General features: G+C 43.3%; 1 protein-coding gene across 10 annotated transcripts in view; it reads left to right on the top strand.

The window, feature by feature from the left end:
• LOC120900326 (collagen alpha-1(XVIII) chain) overlaps positions 1-18,127 on the top strand; it is a 240,935-nt gene that overhangs the window by 84,702 nt on the left and 138,106 nt on the right. For all 10 annotated transcript variants that reach the window (XM_040307180.1, XM_040307214.1, XM_040307198.1 and 7 more), the window contains 2 exons: positions 15,007-15,098; positions 16,279-16,820. In XM_040307180.1, the coding sequence (XP_040163114.1) occupies positions 15,007-15,098; positions 16,279-16,820 (634 nt within the window). The remainder of the gene's footprint in view (positions 1-15,006; positions 15,099-16,278; positions 16,821-18,127) is intronic.

The following is an 18,127-nucleotide window of genomic DNA, read 5'->3' as shown; positions in this document are numbered from 1 at the left end:
TTTTTAGGAGTCAACTCTCCATCTATGAAATCCAAACAGGAACCACACTGCTCCACCCTCCCTATAAAGCTAATATGTACTACCACTCTTCAGTTGAAGTGTGTGTGTGTGTGTTTTTGTTTTCACGAGTGCAATAATAAAGCTCAACAATAAGCAAACAATCCAGCAGCAGGAGGAACGTGGTGTCAGTAGCAGCAGCACTACTACACTCGTTCGATGAAGCAAAAGTTCATTCATCAATTAACACCGATTTTCGGCATTTTAACAAGTTTGCTCAGCACTTCACCTGATGTGCACAATCGTGCCTTCAAACGCCTCCGCAATCGCTGGCAGCCTGCCAGCCTGCTAGCCTGCACTGGCATGACATGTGTGCTAAATGATGTACAAGCAGAGCTTCATTTGGCACGTACACATTTTTCAAACCCGCACCACACTGGACCTTCGTAGCACAGAGCGAATCGGATTGCATTGCTTCCCTCTGCTTCTGTGTTCAGCAAAAAAAAAAGAACGAACACTCGGTACGCAAATGTCAGCGGAAGAAGCAGAGGAATGAAAACAAAACTTTGCGATTCTCAATAAAAAGCTGCGAGCGGCTGCCGCTGCGGTTAAAGCCCATGAGAGCGTATTGATTTCAATTAAAAATCTGTCAATATGTTGAGCAATATTTCGCCGGCTTGCTGCAATTCGTTGACGACTCCACTTCCTGCTGGGGATTGTACTACCTTCTCCCCTTTATGCTTCGCGTGTGGGAAGTCTCTCTAGCAACGCGAATTACCCGAATCGAACGGCGGCACAGTTTCGTTTCGCGCACACCCGTGTGATTGATCGCTGACGCTGATGGTGACACATATGCTCTGCTCGAGCGCTGCGCCCGGTTCCTGTTTCGATTTCCGATCCGCGTGTCCGTCAGTGTCAAATCATTCTGGGACAGTTAATAGTTTGTCTCCCACTCCCCAAGGTTGCTGCGCGTATCGGGCGTACTTCCGATTCCGTAGTCAACACTGTGCTGACGAGACGACGATCCGTGTCTTTGGATCCGTGAGGTAAAGGCTCATCTTTCGGTGGTGACTCGACGCGTATTTGATGGCTGTTTCGTAAGCCGCTTAGTTCATCAAACAGTTACGATTGACATTGAATTGTGGTGTGGTGTAATGGTTGGGCAGCAGAGGAAAGCTGGAATAAAATGTCAAGGGAAGTTTGGCATTGCGGTGAAGCATACTGACGAGAATAATAATTGATGTCAACAATGGTTGGAAATGTATATGCATTCTGTTTTCCCGCTTGCTTGCCAATTTCAGAATTTTTGTATTTGTTTTTCTATTTCATTAATTAAGTCTATTTTGCATAATTTTTGCTTATTTTATAGTTTGCTTTAAAAAATAATTGTGTTTTTACTTTATATTTTTATATTATTTTCGATTAGATTTTGTTTCCTCATTCTCCAAGTCTTGATTAATCAAACTTACTCAGTCTTTTATTTATTTTTCTTTCGCCATTTTGTTGTCGAATCTTTATCAACAATGTTGTTAAAATGACTCTTTATTAAAATACTGTAGTTATTTTACAATTTTACTAGATGTTATACCTATTATCATGAAACTGTTAAGTTACAACTAGTGATGCTACCTCATTTGTTTCGTATAGTAACATATAACATATTATACATTTCGCATCTATTTATTTAGTTATTTTTAACAAATTCTTTAACCATGTGTAGCTCCGATGCTTAACTAAAAGTGTCCATAAAGCTTATTCTAGCTCAAGATGTCTTTCTTTCCTGCAAAACTCGTTCAATTAGTTTCCTAACGTCAAAAGGGCAAAACTCTCATTATTATCCTCCACGATAGTCGAACTCAATCCACTTTGCTACAACAAACAATCCATTGCTTGATAGGATAAAAAACAAAAACAAAAAACAAGAACTACAAACCTTGCCTCGGGTCGAGAAAACCATAGACCAACTTTTTCCAATAATTGTGATGCTACATCCATCTTCAGCTCTTTTCTGCCAGCCACACAGACAAGTCCGCTGGTGTGTGTGCACGAAAAAGATAGTCTCACTTTCTCCCCACATTCGAAGAAGCGGACTCCAATCAGTCAAAAGTCGATCAAAAGCATCCAACTGAACGCCCAACGCTCATAATCGCGCATAAATCATGTTGCCCGGAGAAGAAAGCAGCGTTCTTGCACCGGCCCGATTCGACCCGAGTGCGAGACGGCCTGGAGAAAGGGAGGAAAAACACAGTCACAGACGGGTGTTTCAGTGTTTAACTTTCGTAAATACACACCGCCTTCTTCACCTTCTGAGGGGCACCTTCAACACAACCCTTCATAGTGCAGCACGTATCAACTTCTTTTGAAGGTGTGCGCAGTGTGACCACCTGTCGTGCGAGACGCTTCTGCCAGACGCAACCGAGGGAACGAGAAAGGCAAACTTCAAGCTTCAAACTACCCATTACCTACCTGCATCAGCATCGGGTGAGATGGTTCGGCTTTGGATTAGTGATTGTCAACTTGGTCTTTCTTGCCGTGACAACCGCCACCTTTAAAGTAGGTGCGATCATCGCCCGTCCGTGGGCGTCTTTGCGCCGGCACGATTGCCTGGTGCTGTCGGTAAATATTTCATCCCCGCTCGGTTCAGCTGAACACAACAATTGACGGCCACCAGCGATGGGGGTCTAAAAAAAGTTGGTCAGTGGGTTTACCCTTGTAACAGGGCAGAAGATGCAAACATCGTCGCTTTCGCTGAAGCCAAAGCTTCAGTCAAAGCCACGAGAGAAAAGGGCCGCGTAGATGCCTACTGCGCGATCCGGGGTTGCGTGGAAACAGCGGAATCCCCCACTGTGTCACCAAGAGCCAGTAATGCTCCATTACCAACGCTCACTCACTCATGGCGAAAGTCCTTGGGAAATTATCGTTCTGAAAGGCGGAGGGTCGGTCTAGTGCAACGTTACTCTGCCTCCACTCCAAAACGCAAAGTACCGCGTCAGATTGCATTTAAACGCACCCATAAAATTGCCATAAAGAGAGCAGGGGGCAGAGGGGAAAAAATGAAGAAATCTTAAATCTCGCCCAAACGATCACATACCCATACTCGAGAACAAAACGTAGAAAAGCGCAGCAATAGAAAGAGAAACCCCGCTCAGACAGACTGCGGGGCACAGACAGATAAAGCATGATTTATGGGGTGAAAGAGTAAGCAAAAAATATGATACGAGGAGGGGATTGCAGTACCGACTGTTGCTGCTCGCGACTCTGGAGATCGGTGCTTGATTCCAGAACGACCTTTTAACCGTTTTTTACCCCGTTTTCCGCACTCTAGAACACACAGAGCCACTACTTGCGACGGCTGTAAACGTCATTCTTTTGTTTTTTTTTGCACAAGACGTTTGCCAAATCGAATTCATCCTCGCTTCGCAAAGTCTTTTTGATCGAGCAGCAGCAGCAGCAGCAGATGTACTTTACGGCGGGTGGCTTAATGGTGGCACTGGTGGATGCGGCTTTAATTGCCTCCTTTCATGGGAATGGTTTTTGTTTTGCTGCTTGTTTCGCTAGCCCCTCTAATGGTAGTGGGAATTTTGTGTGAATGAAATTAGTGTGAAAGGCGAGAGTGATTTGCGCTCCTTTCTTTTAGGAATGCTGCAGATTATAATGTTGATGTTAAGCAGCATGTCAAGTATTTAGCCGTTAATTGTCAGGATAATTAAGAGGTTACACAATCTGTTTAGCTTGATTTTTTTAGCCTTTCTTCAGAGGTTGCTGATTTCAGCTGTGGTCTTTTATTGCTATTAATCTTATACTATTTGAAAATTGTTTGAATTATTTTTTACAAAACAAAAGATACATACGAATTATGAATGTTTAATTAAACATTTCGCATTTTTAATGTTCTGTCTGTTTCTGTCAACATTGAGTTTTTTGCAAAAAACACACACACCGTCTACTTCTTGGAAGCGAAGCATTATTTTCAACCATATGCTGATCGTTCAAAACATAATCAATTCATCAAACTCTGCCCCACAGCGCACTGTATGTTAAATCCAAACAAACGGCGGCTTAAGCTCCAGAGCAGCCAGTGCTTGTCCGGAGAAATACCCGAACCTCAAACTTCCATTAACGGGTGCAAGCGGAGAAAAAGTTTTCGCTTCAAATATTTACGAAACAAAAAAGCCGCTCTCGAGCTTGTAGGAAATAAACCGGTGTTGTAAAAGCAAAGTTCGATTCAAATTGGATAACGAAAAACGGCCAAACATGAGGCAAACAGCAGTGCTCGGTGTTTACTCGATTTGGAGCGCGTTGGTTTTGGGGCCCATCCCGAACGTGTGTATCATATTCTCGTTATCGTTTTCACATGCTTCGGTTGGATAAAGGGATAGATAAGAACGCAGACAAGAACACAAGCGATAGGTAGAGTGCAGGAGAGCGCCAGCATGGAGAATGTATCTAATCGGCCGGCTAACGTGAAGTAAATTGATTTTCTTTCTTGCATTAAATCCTTCCATTGTTTTTGTTTCGTTGCTTTGGCTCCATCATTTAATCTCAGTTCAATTAAAGTGCAAAGTTTTCTGCCCTCGTTGTGCTACTGTTTGGTTTTGATTTGTTTCCTCCAGCTCTCTCTCTCTCCCTCTCTCTAATCTGATCCTGTTTCTTCGATTGAGCTTGGAACTCCATTTACTTTTCGCGGTCTGCAACTTTATCGATGCAGCTGTTGGTGTCAGTATAATCTACGAAAACATCTACAAGTTGTTCTTTATTTCTGGCGAACGACAAATATATTATTTTTTCTCGGTTTACACACGCACCTTGTTTGCTTGTTCTGGTTGTACTGGCTTACAATCCACACACGCCTGTAAAAGCGTAAGTTTAACATGCCCAACCACAACTTTTCTACAACCGAGCGACGGATTTAGGACCATGGTGTGTGCGCTCATTGTTTGGCAACCGTTTCCATTGCGCTGATATTGATTTTTCCACCAAAAAGATTTAGTGTAAATCCATTTCCCACACGCCCTCTCGCGGCATGAGCGATGTATTTGGAATATTTCCTGCGTGTTGTGTTAGCTTGGGACTGCCTGCCAGCACGCACTAATCTAACCGCATGCGTGCGCTACGCCATCCATACCGCTTTTGAAAACGATTAGTGTCACTAATAATCCAATATGGCTATAGCTTTACAAAAACCGGACAAAACCTATGCTCGATAAAAGTTGGAAACATGTTTTTGAGCAGAATTTAGTGAAATATCTTGTTTCTATCCGTGTCCATTCTACCAATTAGTGTTCGCTTGCATGCATTCAAAGCACGGTTGGAAGTAAAAACTCGCTGTTAAAAAATTAAACAAAAAATAATACTAACATCGCTACCATATTTTCGGTACATCGGTACCCGACCGGAATGCTGCTGCTCCCTGTCGAACGATTTTTTTTTAGAGGGTTCGGTTTTCATTCTCAACAAAGCAAGGTGTAGCAAAGCGCACCGGCAGGTTTGCTGGCAACAGTGGCCGGAAGAAAAATCAATAAACATTCAATTATTCAAACGAAACGTTCGGGCCCGTTACGCCAGCCCGCGAAACAAATGCCAACGACGCGCGCCAACAAAATGACCATAATAAAAATACCAAAAAGCCCTTTCAATGTGAATGGTGCATCTTGGCGAATGTTTAGAACGGCAGAGGGAGAGGCAGAAGAGCGATTGGGAAGCGTACAAATAGCAGAGCTGAAAACAAAGTGAAACCAGAATCTCGCAACCTCGATGAGATTAACCGCGTGCTGTTCGGTTATGGTTGAATGGAGTACCAACCCCGCATCACTACTCCCCACCCGATGCACGTAGCCACGTTTTTATGTCGAGTTGTTTAACGACTTCCCTTGCCCAGGTTCGCTTGTACCACGTGTGCGTGGGTAGGGCAGTGCAGGTGTTTTGTTTGTGTGTGTGCCGTACTGTACGCCGTCAATATTCGTGGTGCATTTTGTAATCGAGCGGCGGAGCCCTTTTCGTGCATGATTTGCGTACAACCACAAACGTTCCCATTTTTGGGATACCGTTCAGTTTCACCTGCGATAAAGTGTATCCGCACCGGTGCAATCGCGCAGATTGGGCGAGGTTGGTTTATTAGCATAGTTTGGGTCCGGTTGGTCGGTGGAAAGATAAACCACTGGGACCACCGGCCACGAGGCATGCATTGTGCCCGGTGGTGTAAAAGCAAACCTAATCAACCCTGGTTGGGGGGGGGATAGTGGGTGTTGGTACTAATCGGTTTCCTTTTCGGGGTGTGTGGGCTAGGAGGAGCGTTTGCAACAGATTGAGCTGTTTTGTTTTGTTTTTTCCCCCCCCAAAGCGTCACATTGATGTATCGCAAAGTGGCTTTGATGTGGTGCTAAAGTGCAATTACCGGTTGGTTAGGTGTGGGGATGCTAGGAAAATGTGGGAGGCCAACAAGTGGTGGAGTGTTGATTGAATTAAGCGTGTGTACCGTTTGGTCCACCTGTAGGCTGTAAGGCATGATAAGGGCATGGGAGGTGGTTTAGAAATGGCTAAGTAGGTGTAAATTCCGATGTGGATTACAACTAGCGCAACATGTGGGATTTTGGAAATTTTTGGGGTAAATCGCAACCATCATGCAGTAACGAAATAAACAATATAATTACGAGTTAGCTTTTGTTAGCGAAATATGTCACACTTATGTTAACACTAATAAACCAAATTTTATCTGTAAACACGTTATGGGTAAAGTAAAAAAATAGGAATGTTAAATGCGCCTCTAGGCTAGGAAATTTTATAACAGGATGTGCGGTAATCTGACTAATTCCGTGAGCTAGCAAGGGGCGTACAAGCGTATTGTAATTCAATTCTAATTCTAATCCTAAAGAATATAATTATCACAATTAATACAAATGCATCGAAACGAACATTGTATTGCTTTTGTTGCATTGTTAATAACGGATAAGTCCGCGGATAGAAACGAAGCTAGGCTTCGTCTATTTTCATTATCCATCAAAATGCGTTGCCTCTGGAGTAGTCCTGATGGCGTATATTGGATTGTGCATTAACAGCTGATGATCGAATCGGCTTTTACTGGATTAATGGTGTATGAAATAAAGGAATTTACTAATCCTCGAACGTGCAAGCGTTTATTTGCATGTTTTTTTTGTGATATTTCGCTGAAACAAACAAAATTTTGTAAATTTTATTCGAAAAGTGGCTTGGAATAGTCCTTAATATAAATGCATTTGTTCTTATTAGGTATTCTGCTCCCATCTTCCCATCAGCATTATTTTTCCACCAAAAAAGTAAACTATTTATGAATATTTTAAATGAAAATTTATATTTTATTTTTGTCTGTCTCCGATTGCTTGAATCAATATGTTGGTTTTGTTCATACTTTTGCAAGTAGTTATTTTAGTTTCAAAATCATTTTTTTCATGTAGGAATCTTTAATCCCCAGCGACTTCTTTCTATTTATCATTTCTATGTCTATATGTTATTCGCAAAGCTTAAACGATTTGTTCAATAAACAATAAACATGTGTTGATAAATGCAAAAGCAATATTACTTACTACTTTATCAATTACCTAATACAACAAGCTGTTGCCTTACAATACCATAATTAGGTCAACCATTCTATACTCATGCGTTACATGATACAATGCGTCCTATACAAAGCGTTATAAGTATCAGGTTATTCAGTAGAGGTCAATCGATGGGAACCAATGTAAAGCTAGTGAAATATTGTAACAAGACAATCCAATAAATTTCTTTCTTGCTTATTTACTTACTTACTTATTTACTTACTTAATTACTTACCTACTTATTTACTTACCTTTTTACTTACTTACTTATTACTTCTTCAATACATAAATTGAAAACAAATAAAAAAATCTTGTTACAAATCAGAACCAGTCCTACGAACTAATTAATTAAGCTAATTGCTGGAAATGAAACCATCTCAACGCAGATAAACATCATAAAAATGTAAGGCGAGTAAAATGCTCGCAAGAGAACTTCCGCTAATACATTTACAGACATGCCGGTCTAACGGGGGGAATAGCATTTGTCATAAACGCGTTACCCGGGTTTATATGATTCATCTCTGGCAGTGCAAATAAAAGATCATCCCCCTCCATCCAACCATACCGATTAGCGCTCAGCGACTGAGACGAAGAGAAATGCAAATGAGCGTTCTTCTCCGGTAACTTTTTTTTCTTCCTTCCGCAAACTCTGCTCCAAACAAATAAAACAAACTTCCCCGTGTTCCGCGTATTGCTTGGTTGCTCTGCTGTACCTAAAACCTTCCCCAGCACACATCGCAACGCATCGAAGTCATGCGTAGAGATTGGAGAAAAAATATAGCGCCTGCAACGTATAGAAGAAAGAAATAAGACGAACTCAGAAGCTGAATCATGCGGAAACGATTGTTTGATGTCTTACAATTTCTGGCGGAATGTTGGTGCGCTACCTCGCGTAGATGCGCAAAAGTATAAAACTTTTCCAAATTAACAACTTGTGCATCTCAGCAGGCCGTGCGACGCGGGCGTGCTCGATTTCACCCGGGGACAATGTTCACCCAACCAGGGGAGGGGGGGGTGGAAAGGCGTTCAGAGTTTCGAGAAAAATCCGTACATTTTGCTATACTGTTGCAGCAACAGGCAGCAGGCAGGCAGGCGAGCAAATAATGTACGACACTGCCGGGGCTATTGGATCAAACGTTTGTTTCGACGAAATTTTTCACGATTTATTGGATGCTTTCAAAGAATTAGCGTGCCGCTCTGGGCAATTGTCGTTAGAAAGGAAAAAAGGGAGGGAAATGGTTTTACCAACTTGAGGGAAATGGTTTCACCAACCAACTTCATTTGGTAATTGTATGCAATTTGCTATTTTTGATCCGTAATGTGTCACTGAAAACGGTGCAGAGCAGATTGATTTTGATAGTATTGATTTTGAGGTTGCATTTTGAACAACACGAGATGAGTTTGTAATCAGATTTTACACTCCAAATCTTTTGGAGTTTTCGTTGGCTTCTGCTATCAAAATGAACTCAAACAAAGCTAGTTTGAATTTCAAGGGCTTTTAAGGTCTCAATAGTGTGTCTGGATATTTACTTTCATTTACATTTTGGTATGTGAAAAAATTTGGTTTCCACTTTCTATATGTTTCTTCAGCGATAAATCGATTGTAAATGATTGTTCATTCTACGGTCATTCTACAGCCTGAAAAAGCAGTTCACCTCAAAGAACCTGTCGCGACGGACGAAGCTGGGACTATATAGTACCTATATAGTACCAGTGCTCACATACGCCTCTGAGACATGGACACTGTCCAAATCTGACGAAACCCTCTTAGCCGCGTTCGAGAGGAAGATGCTCAGAAGGATACTTGGCCCCGTATGTGTGGAAGGACAATGGAGGAGCCGCTATAATGACGAGCTATACGAGATGTACGGCGACCTCACTGTCGTACAGCGTATAAAGCTCGCCAGGCTCCGGTGGGCTGGCCATGTTATACGCATGGAAACGGACGACCCAGCCCGTAAAGTCTTTTTAGGCCGTCCACAAGGACAGAGGAGGCGTGGTAGGCCCAAATTGAGGTGGCAAGATGGCGTGGAGGCGTCCGCCATTAAGGCCGGGATAACGGACTGGCAGACGAAGGCGCGAGACCGTGAGCGGTTTCGGACACTCCTGAGGCAGGCCAAGACCGCAAAGCGGTTGTAGCGCCGGATAAGAAATCTAAGAAGAGAAATGATTGTTCGCTTTCTCTTTGCATCATTTAACATGTACCAAAGTGTAAACAACAACCAACACAATCCAAAATTTAACACTTAATTTATCACCTTCATACTCCCTTTAACCTAAAACAAGCCTTTCATGTTTGCACCGTTACCGCTGTTTAACAAGTGTGTCTTCATCAACTGAGCCGATATTATGACAAGCAGCGGCACTGAGAGGGGGTGAAAACATCGCACGCGGAGGTCAGACGACGACAGTCTAAACATCGTCAACGATCAATGACATTTACTTGTGTTGCTTCCACCGCGGGACCGGCACATTTCGCGACCGGGAAAAATAAATAGCCCGCACGAATTTGAAATTAAACGAAAATGCCGCGCCGAAGACATAATCGAAACGGTCGAACTCGGCGGAAACGCCGCCGCACGCGTAAGTTAATGCAAATAAATATCATTTGTTGAACCTGCGTGCGGTAAACGGATGGATCGTTTCGGTGGAAAACAGTGTTTCAGCGCGCTGTAGTTCCGCTTATCCCCGGAAAAAAACTGTGCCCGGAAGCAACGGATCAAACACATCAAACACACAGTGAACTACGGGAAAACTGAAACCACCGAGCGGTAATGGAGATCCCGTTCCGCCGTTCCTGTGGGATAATGTTTCTCTTTCTGTTTTGTTTTCTTTGCCTCCCATTGGCTGAAAAACTTTTTGTTAGCAAAGATTTCATTTGTTGCGTTTGATTTGCATGATGGCGCATGATGCTCTCCCTAGATAGCTCTTCCTTCTTCGAAATTTGTCTGCAATTTGTCCTGGCCCTCCACTCCATCGACCATCAAACGATAGCGAACGGGCCCGTCATCGATGCAGAATGATGAATGAGAAATGAGAAATTTCCAATCAGTAGTAGGGCTGTGAAGAGCAAGAAAAGTGAAACTTCCGCCCGCCCCCTCCTTATTGCCGGCTACTTGTTGCTGGAAACGGAAGAAATGGAAATGCCGGAGGACAAAAATAGTATCAAAATGCAACATGGATGGAAATGAGAACGCCATGGGCATGGAAAATTTTTTCGATAAGTAAAGTATGCTTCTTATCCGAAAGATTCGATGCGGAAGGAACAATTGCTTTCGTATGGAAGCAAAACGCAACAAGTGGCCCGCAAGAAGTTCCCTTTTGAGCAGCGGGATTGTTTATTGTTGCCCTGCTAAGCCAGGGAAGAGAAATCGACAAATAGTTTAATTTTTTACAGAGTAAATTTTTCCTTCAATTGACTCTTTCTTAAGTGTAAAAAAGTTAAAACAATCCTTAATTTGTTCCTTTCAACTGGAACTACAAAGTCTTTCATTTGACAACTTCACAACGGATCTACCAAATTCTTCACCACTGTCTATTTGTTGGAGGTTTTCCGTGCCCGTCGGTTCCAAAACCGAAATGGCACAATAAGTAATTAAACCCATCCATTCCGACAGCCCTGCTTCAGGGACAGCCACGACGCCGCACACTCGGAATGAAGCCAAAAACGGGCTGGATAAATTGTGTTGCTTAAGCACACCGCGCGCTCTTATCGAACCCGGATGGCGGCAATGTTAAAACGCCGAATGGGAGATGGCTTTTCACTGCTGCGGTTCCTCTTGCCGAACAAAGGGGGAAGAGCGCGAATGAGAGTGCCTTCGCAAGTGGAGTAGTAACATCTGCAACGAATCGAACTCTCCCCTCGCAAGTGGTCTTGTGTGTGGTTGGCCTTTCCATTTCCACCGGCGCGCGAATGGAATAAAGCAGAGATGCCAGAACTCTTGCGCGGGTGCGAGCACTAGGGCTCTGGGTAACAGTTTCATAATTAATTATGGCATGCGGCCTCATGGGAAGGCGAGTGGTGGTGTATATGGTGTCGGAGCGGCAAAGGCCGGATTTTGACGGAGATTGCGAAGGTCATAAATTTTAAGCAACTGCGCTTCTACTCCGTATTCTAAGGAAACAGTACTGCGTACGCATCGTGATGCTGCCTTCACTGCATTAGAAAATCTGGCAGAGGAAAGGAGCAACTGCTGTAGACGAGGAAGGCAATGAGGGAACGTTTGTTGGTGACGAATGCGTTTGATGGTTTTGCGTGATCTTTTGTTTGTTTTGGGTTGTCGGAGAGGGATTTATTCGGTGAATCAAAGAAATGGGGAAAAGGACCACATTTCATAAGAATGTATACAATCTGTTTCTGTTGCTTTTGGTTGGCTTGATGTAGCAAATGAACCTTTTTGATCAAAATCCGTACGCTTTTGTATGAACGGTTGGAGTGTTAAACTAAATGGGTGTAGAATTATTATAAATTGGCTCGTGTTTGGACCAGCTAAATATACAAAAACTGCGTGGGAATTCCGTTTGCACTTGGTGGGGGCTTTAATGGCAATGAATGGCGTCCTTAAGCGTCGCATTATCGTCCTTAGGCAATGATTAGCCTAATTCCTAACATTAGGAATGTGATAATTTAAGTTTTAAGCTTTTTGGTATTTTAAATATCATTAAAAGCACATTAAACAGAGTTCTTTCTTTGTTTGAAATATATTGAAGAGCAAACACAATATGTTTGAAACGTTGAATAAATCTTAAGTACTATCTTATGCGGTCTTATCTTACGCCGGTCGGGTAGTACAGTCGTCAACTCGTACGACGTAAAAACATGCCCGTCATGGGTTCAAGCCCCGAATGGGATGTGCCCCCCATATGGAAGGACCGGCTTTGACTATTCTGCTGTGCTAATAATAATAAATAAGTCACTGAAAGCCATGCCCCCACTAGTGGTACATCAGGCGTTGACCAACAACGGCCAAAGTAGAAGATCTTAGCAAATAAGGAATTAAACAGTGAATATATATAGAACTTTGCTTTTTTTTTGTTGGTCTTTACTCTTGTTTATATGTGGGTATGAAACATTTGTTGGAAATTTTGTTGGATATTATGTTTTGGAACAATTTCTAACAAACATTAATCTTTCGCATGATACGATTTAAAGAAAAATTCTCGTATTATGCAAATCATACATCTTTTCTGATATGATAATTGATATAAATACTGCAAATGGAACAATTTTTTGAAAGATTTATGTTTCTGTAATGAAGGCAACATGTTTTCCATTAGAAGCACAAGCTTGTAACAAGCGGAGTAGAGTTAGAGTAACAATATTGTATTGGAACCTGCAAAAAACATTACACATCTTCATACCTAATTTGTGTGTTAGTTTTAATATAGATAACAGAGTTTCAATTTCAACACCACAGCCACAAAATACTTACCTAGAACTGGATACGTCTGAATTGAACTGAAATGCGAATCCCCAATATCGAATAAAAACCTCCTATGCTATTCTGCCCCCCAACAACTGTGCTCCTCATATGATCGATGGCACGTGGGCTACATGTTTTAAATGACACCGTCATCACTACCACCACCGTATCGAAAACCGCGGCTTGCTTGTGCCGTGCTTTAATGATAATATTTTGACAACGGTTGTATTTTCATTACATCCTCGCGCGGCAGACTTCATGGGGCTTCATGTTGCTAGCGTTCCTCGGAACGTTCGCTTGTTTCCCTTTCATCAAATGCGCCCCGTTCCCATTCGGCAAACAGTTCATCTCCCACGCAAAACACACACGCTCATGGACAGTCAACATTGCATTCTAAGCGCACACACACAAGCTACTACCGGGAGCCATCGGCCAAAGAGTGGCACACAGTGGCAGTGGAAAATTTATGTAGAGCAGCAAAGCAAAAGAAAATCGGTGCGGCATATTTTTCATCCCCTTTTTTTTACCACACCGAATTGCACGGACAAATTTCATCAGCTGACAGCGCGGTGAAGGTTGCATGATTGATCAGATTTTACGACGACCCGGCTCGACGTCACCTTGCGTATACCGAGCCTACCCAGGCAGGCTCCGGCGGCGGTTGCTCCAGACAACGGGCAATAGGATATAAGTTTAAAATTGGACACACCTGTGTGCAATCCATCCAGACGGGCGGGGGACAGGTGCCAGATTCATTTTGAGAGGGCGTTTAGAGTTTTCCTTACTTCTCTCATTTTGTCCGTTGTTTTCGGCGTTGCCGTGATGGATCATAAAACCATATGCCAAAACCCGGTGGCGGCCCATGTGCTGCACACCGGGCAAGCCCAATGAATGGCAGCCCGGAACCACCGCCCTCTTGTTATTCGCGTTTCTTTATTACAACAATTCAAACTCGCTCATTCCATGTTTTATTGTGCGCCATTTGTGTCGAGGGCAGGGAGCCAGCAGCCTCATCGGGGAAGGGAGAAGCTCGTTTATTTTCATTTGTCACCGATATACGCTCTTCCGGTTTGGGGTAGATTTCGGCCAATTTATAGTCACTTTTTTTTGGTTGAGCACACTTTTTCTTCTCCTTTTTCTTGGCCGTGTACCCTGACTCGTTGTCGATCTCAAATTGTCAGCGAGAGCATTTGTGGGGCGGTTCATTTTTCTTGTTACTTTATTGCAAAAAGTCGAGTCGAAACCACGTGTCAGTCACGCTGGCGATAGACGCGCACACATACACAAACACACACGTACACACGTGTGGCAAAATAAAAATTCCTGAGTGAAAGTTTTTGTCATTATAAGTTATTTGGCTCTTCAAATGGTGTGGTGTGACTCTGGTTGAATATTTGAGCGTCGTTTTGGTGCGATAAACTTTTTTTATTAGAGTAAATAAATGAGAGCTCATTTGAATGTCCAAAACATGGGGAAAACGAGGAAAGGAATTTCAAATTGAACAAGAAGTTTGGCATGTGTATTTGTGATAGGATTCTGTGAAAAATTCTGAGCTTACTTTTTATGTTATTTTATTACAATGTCTTCTTTTCGCTTAAATTCAATTTTAGTGAAGCATATCTTCAATATATTAACGCAGAGGTTATCAATTGACATGGGAAAACTAAAGGTTAATCGAAGAGCTTGTCACTGCATTTTAAAATACCGTTAATGAGTGGAGAAAACAGACCGCCCCTCAAATCGAACAATAAATTACATCCAAATGTTGTGCCATGGATCTGATGTGCCGCTGTAAAACATTCGCTTTCAGTGACCCGGTTAATCTTTACGCGCGTGTCCAATTCTCCACCTCTGTGGCCAGCATAAAATACTTCCACAGCCACTGCCAATCATATATTACCCCATCATCGGCCACACCGGCCACACCACACCTGATTTAAATTCATATCTAATTTTGGTCCTAACAAGTGTGTCTTTCCTTTCTTTCTTCTTCTTCTTCTTCTTTCCCGCTGCAGGTGGCTTTACGGAACGGTCGTGACGTTGATTTGCATCGCACACAGGGTGACCTCATCGGAGCTGAACATATTTGGCGGCCAAGGCATCAGAGGTAAGTGGCTGGTGATGGTGACGATGTTGCTGATGCTGCTGCTTCGGCTGCTGCTACCACTTCCTAATGGCAGCTTATCGTAATTTCGATCGGAAATCGCCCGTCCCTGACCGGCAGCACAAGCGTCGAAGCTAGCACGTCAGGTGGCAGGATGGAGGAGCTTTGCACTTGGGTGTTAGCTGATACGAGCGAGCCTGGCGAGCGAAGTTACACATAAACCAGATTTAACGTGACCGCCGAAGCACGATCAGCAATATAGCTGAGCTGACAACGCTTTCCAACATGAACATGCAATTTACTAGTGGATAGTTCTCCACTTTTTGGGGGGCTATTTTTGAATGCAGGAACGGGCATGGACGGCATCGATCGATAATTTCATTCAGCTTAAGATTTTCGCCGAGCGATTACGGGGCCGGTAGGTAAATTTGGCCCCGTGGAATAATTCAAGCTTGAAGGGTTGTGCGGCCAGAGCGACGTTGGGAAGTCAGGGTTGAAATGTTTCAATAGAGCACATAGAGTAAAGGTATGCACTGTGCGAGTATCGTTGTCGCGTGCGGTGGACGGGGGTTATAATATGAATAAAATACCATGTGATGGTCGTTCGGTGAGGTAGGACAGCTGGAATTTTTAATTGAACCAAATTGAAAATCCATTTCAAACAAGGCAAAAGCTTGCAAAAGCTTGCAAAACATATTTAATTCTTTCTTACTAAACCGTACTGTTATGCGTTAACAAATGAATCACAAATACTTATCTCTCGATATAAAAAGAAACATCAACCCTTCAATCATCGATGTCCTGGATTTGAACTCTCACAATTGTCTTCATGCAGAGCAAATCTATTTTTTAAATATTTTAAACCATTAACATCACATAACGAGCTCATTATTGTAAACTATTATATTGATGGATTAGTTTTTGATAATAATAAGAAAAAGACAACGCAATTCAACTGAATTTGTCGATCCGTTTGATACTCATTGCCAACTCCAAACGTTTCACTTATACCCCTAGCAGATATGCAACCCGCGGTACAACACAGTAACGTACAACTTGCATGCAATACCAGTTTGCGTCCGTCGGTTTCTTGGTCATTTACGATCTGTTCTCACTTCTTTTTTCTCTCCCTCTCTCTTTCTTTCTCTCTCTCTCTTTCTCCCTCTCTCTCTCTCTCTGGCAGATGCACTCGCCGAACGCGATCTGATGGGAGCGATCGAGATACCGTTGCAGAATGGCGTCAAGTTCGTCGATGGACTGGACGGGTTTCCGGCGTTCGGCGTCACCAGCGAGGCGGACCTGAAGTCACCGTACAAGATGATCCTGTCGGACCACCTGCAGGACTTTGCCCTCATCGCGACCGTCAGACCGCAGTCCAGCTCCGGTGGCTGGGTGTTTTCCGTCGTCAACTCGCTCGACACCGTGGTGCAGCTGGGCCTGCTGCTCGAACCGACTGCCGGCGGTGACCAGTGGAACGCGACGCTGTACTACACGGACGCGAAGAAGGAACGCATCAGCCAACCGCTGGCCTCGTTCCAGGTGCCGTACGGCAAGAGCTGGATGAAGATGATCTTTAAGGTGCTGCCGGATCAGGTGGTGTTCTACTACAACTGCCTCGAGGCGGGCGTCGTGCCGGTGAAGAAGGAACCACGTAAGTTAGTGTTTGACAGCGCGTCAACGGTGTACATTGGCCAGGCCGGGCCAGTTCTGAAGCAGAAGTTCGAGGTAAGTAGGGTTCGGGGTGGTTTGGGCCGATTTTTTTTGCCGTAGACACGAACCGTTGCAGTTTAGGAGAGCTGTTCCACGCTTTGCTCTGCTACGACACGATCGACTTAGAAGCGTTGCTATGCTGGCTCATCGGAATGGTATTACGACACAGAAAAACAACTGGTGCTCTTTTGGATATAATTTTACCACTAAACTTTTACACTTTTACCCTTAACCTTTTGTAGGAAATGGAATCTTTTCATTATTTATACATATATTTAAACACTTTTGAAATATCACAATGGAATTATTTAAACCACTATCAAGACACTATACACACAGAGATTGAATGTATAAATGAATGTAAGTGCTACTTGCTCTAGTTGCTGAAGGTGTTAACATACATTTTCTCCTGAAGAGCTTTGTTGCTCAACATTCTGGCAAAAGAATCTACACCATCTACCGGGAAATACATTTTTTGAAACTTGAAGGAATTATGGGTCTCATGATTCGAGAATGTGCTTTACAGAAGTACACGCATGTTCTGTTGAATGTTCTACACGTTCGAATAATGATAATGAACTTTGAAAAGCTTAAGCATTAACCATGTAATCATTTTTTAATACAGATGTCTGCCGATTCTATGCAATCTCAACAACACCTACATTCTGCTAAACTCACCACAAACCGCCACCACCGTACAGCCATCAATTTTGGGTTTCAATTGCCAGTGACGTTATATCGTGGAGATTTTGCTTGAAGTTGTTTGCTAACGCTTGCATCAGCAATGCCGTTTCGCACTATGTACTTTTCAAAACACTGAGATATTTCACACCCAACACACCCGAAAAAAAGCAAAAAAAAGGCTGTGTACTTGTAACATCGTTCCACCGTGCCAAAACAGGGCGGGCAATGGTGGGTATTAAAATTTCATCACCTGCCCGACGGATGACGGCTGCAATCCCAACGATCGGAGGACAATCTAAACCGAAACGAGGCAAAGAGGCTTTAGTGGCGGGGGTGGGGGGGGCACTAGGGTTTGGCTGTAAAACTTCGACATGACAACCATAGCCACCAGGGATGTCCACAGTTGCACGGGAGGGGGGATTTGTGACTGTGGCCTAGTTTTCAGCAGTCACTACATTCGCAAACACTTCGCTCGGCTGCATTCGTAGCTGTGTGGAAGAGGGTTTTCGGTGTGATGGTGGTGTTGGAGTTGGAGTTGGTGAGACAACACAAATCAGGTGCAAAAGCGTGCATGTGTATGTGAAGGAACCACTCGCGCCGAGAACGATTGGTTGCTTCCATTTCGTGAAAAGGCTAAA

This window comes from Anopheles arabiensis, chromosome 2 (assembly GCF_016920715.1).
Source record: "Anopheles arabiensis isolate DONGOLA chromosome 2, AaraD3, whole genome shotgun sequence".
Classification (NCBI taxonomy): domain Eukaryota; kingdom Metazoa; phylum Arthropoda; class Insecta; order Diptera; family Culicidae; genus Anopheles; species Anopheles arabiensis.
Note: the sequence above shows the minus strand (reverse complement) of the source record. Positions and strands in the feature narration are given on the sequence as shown.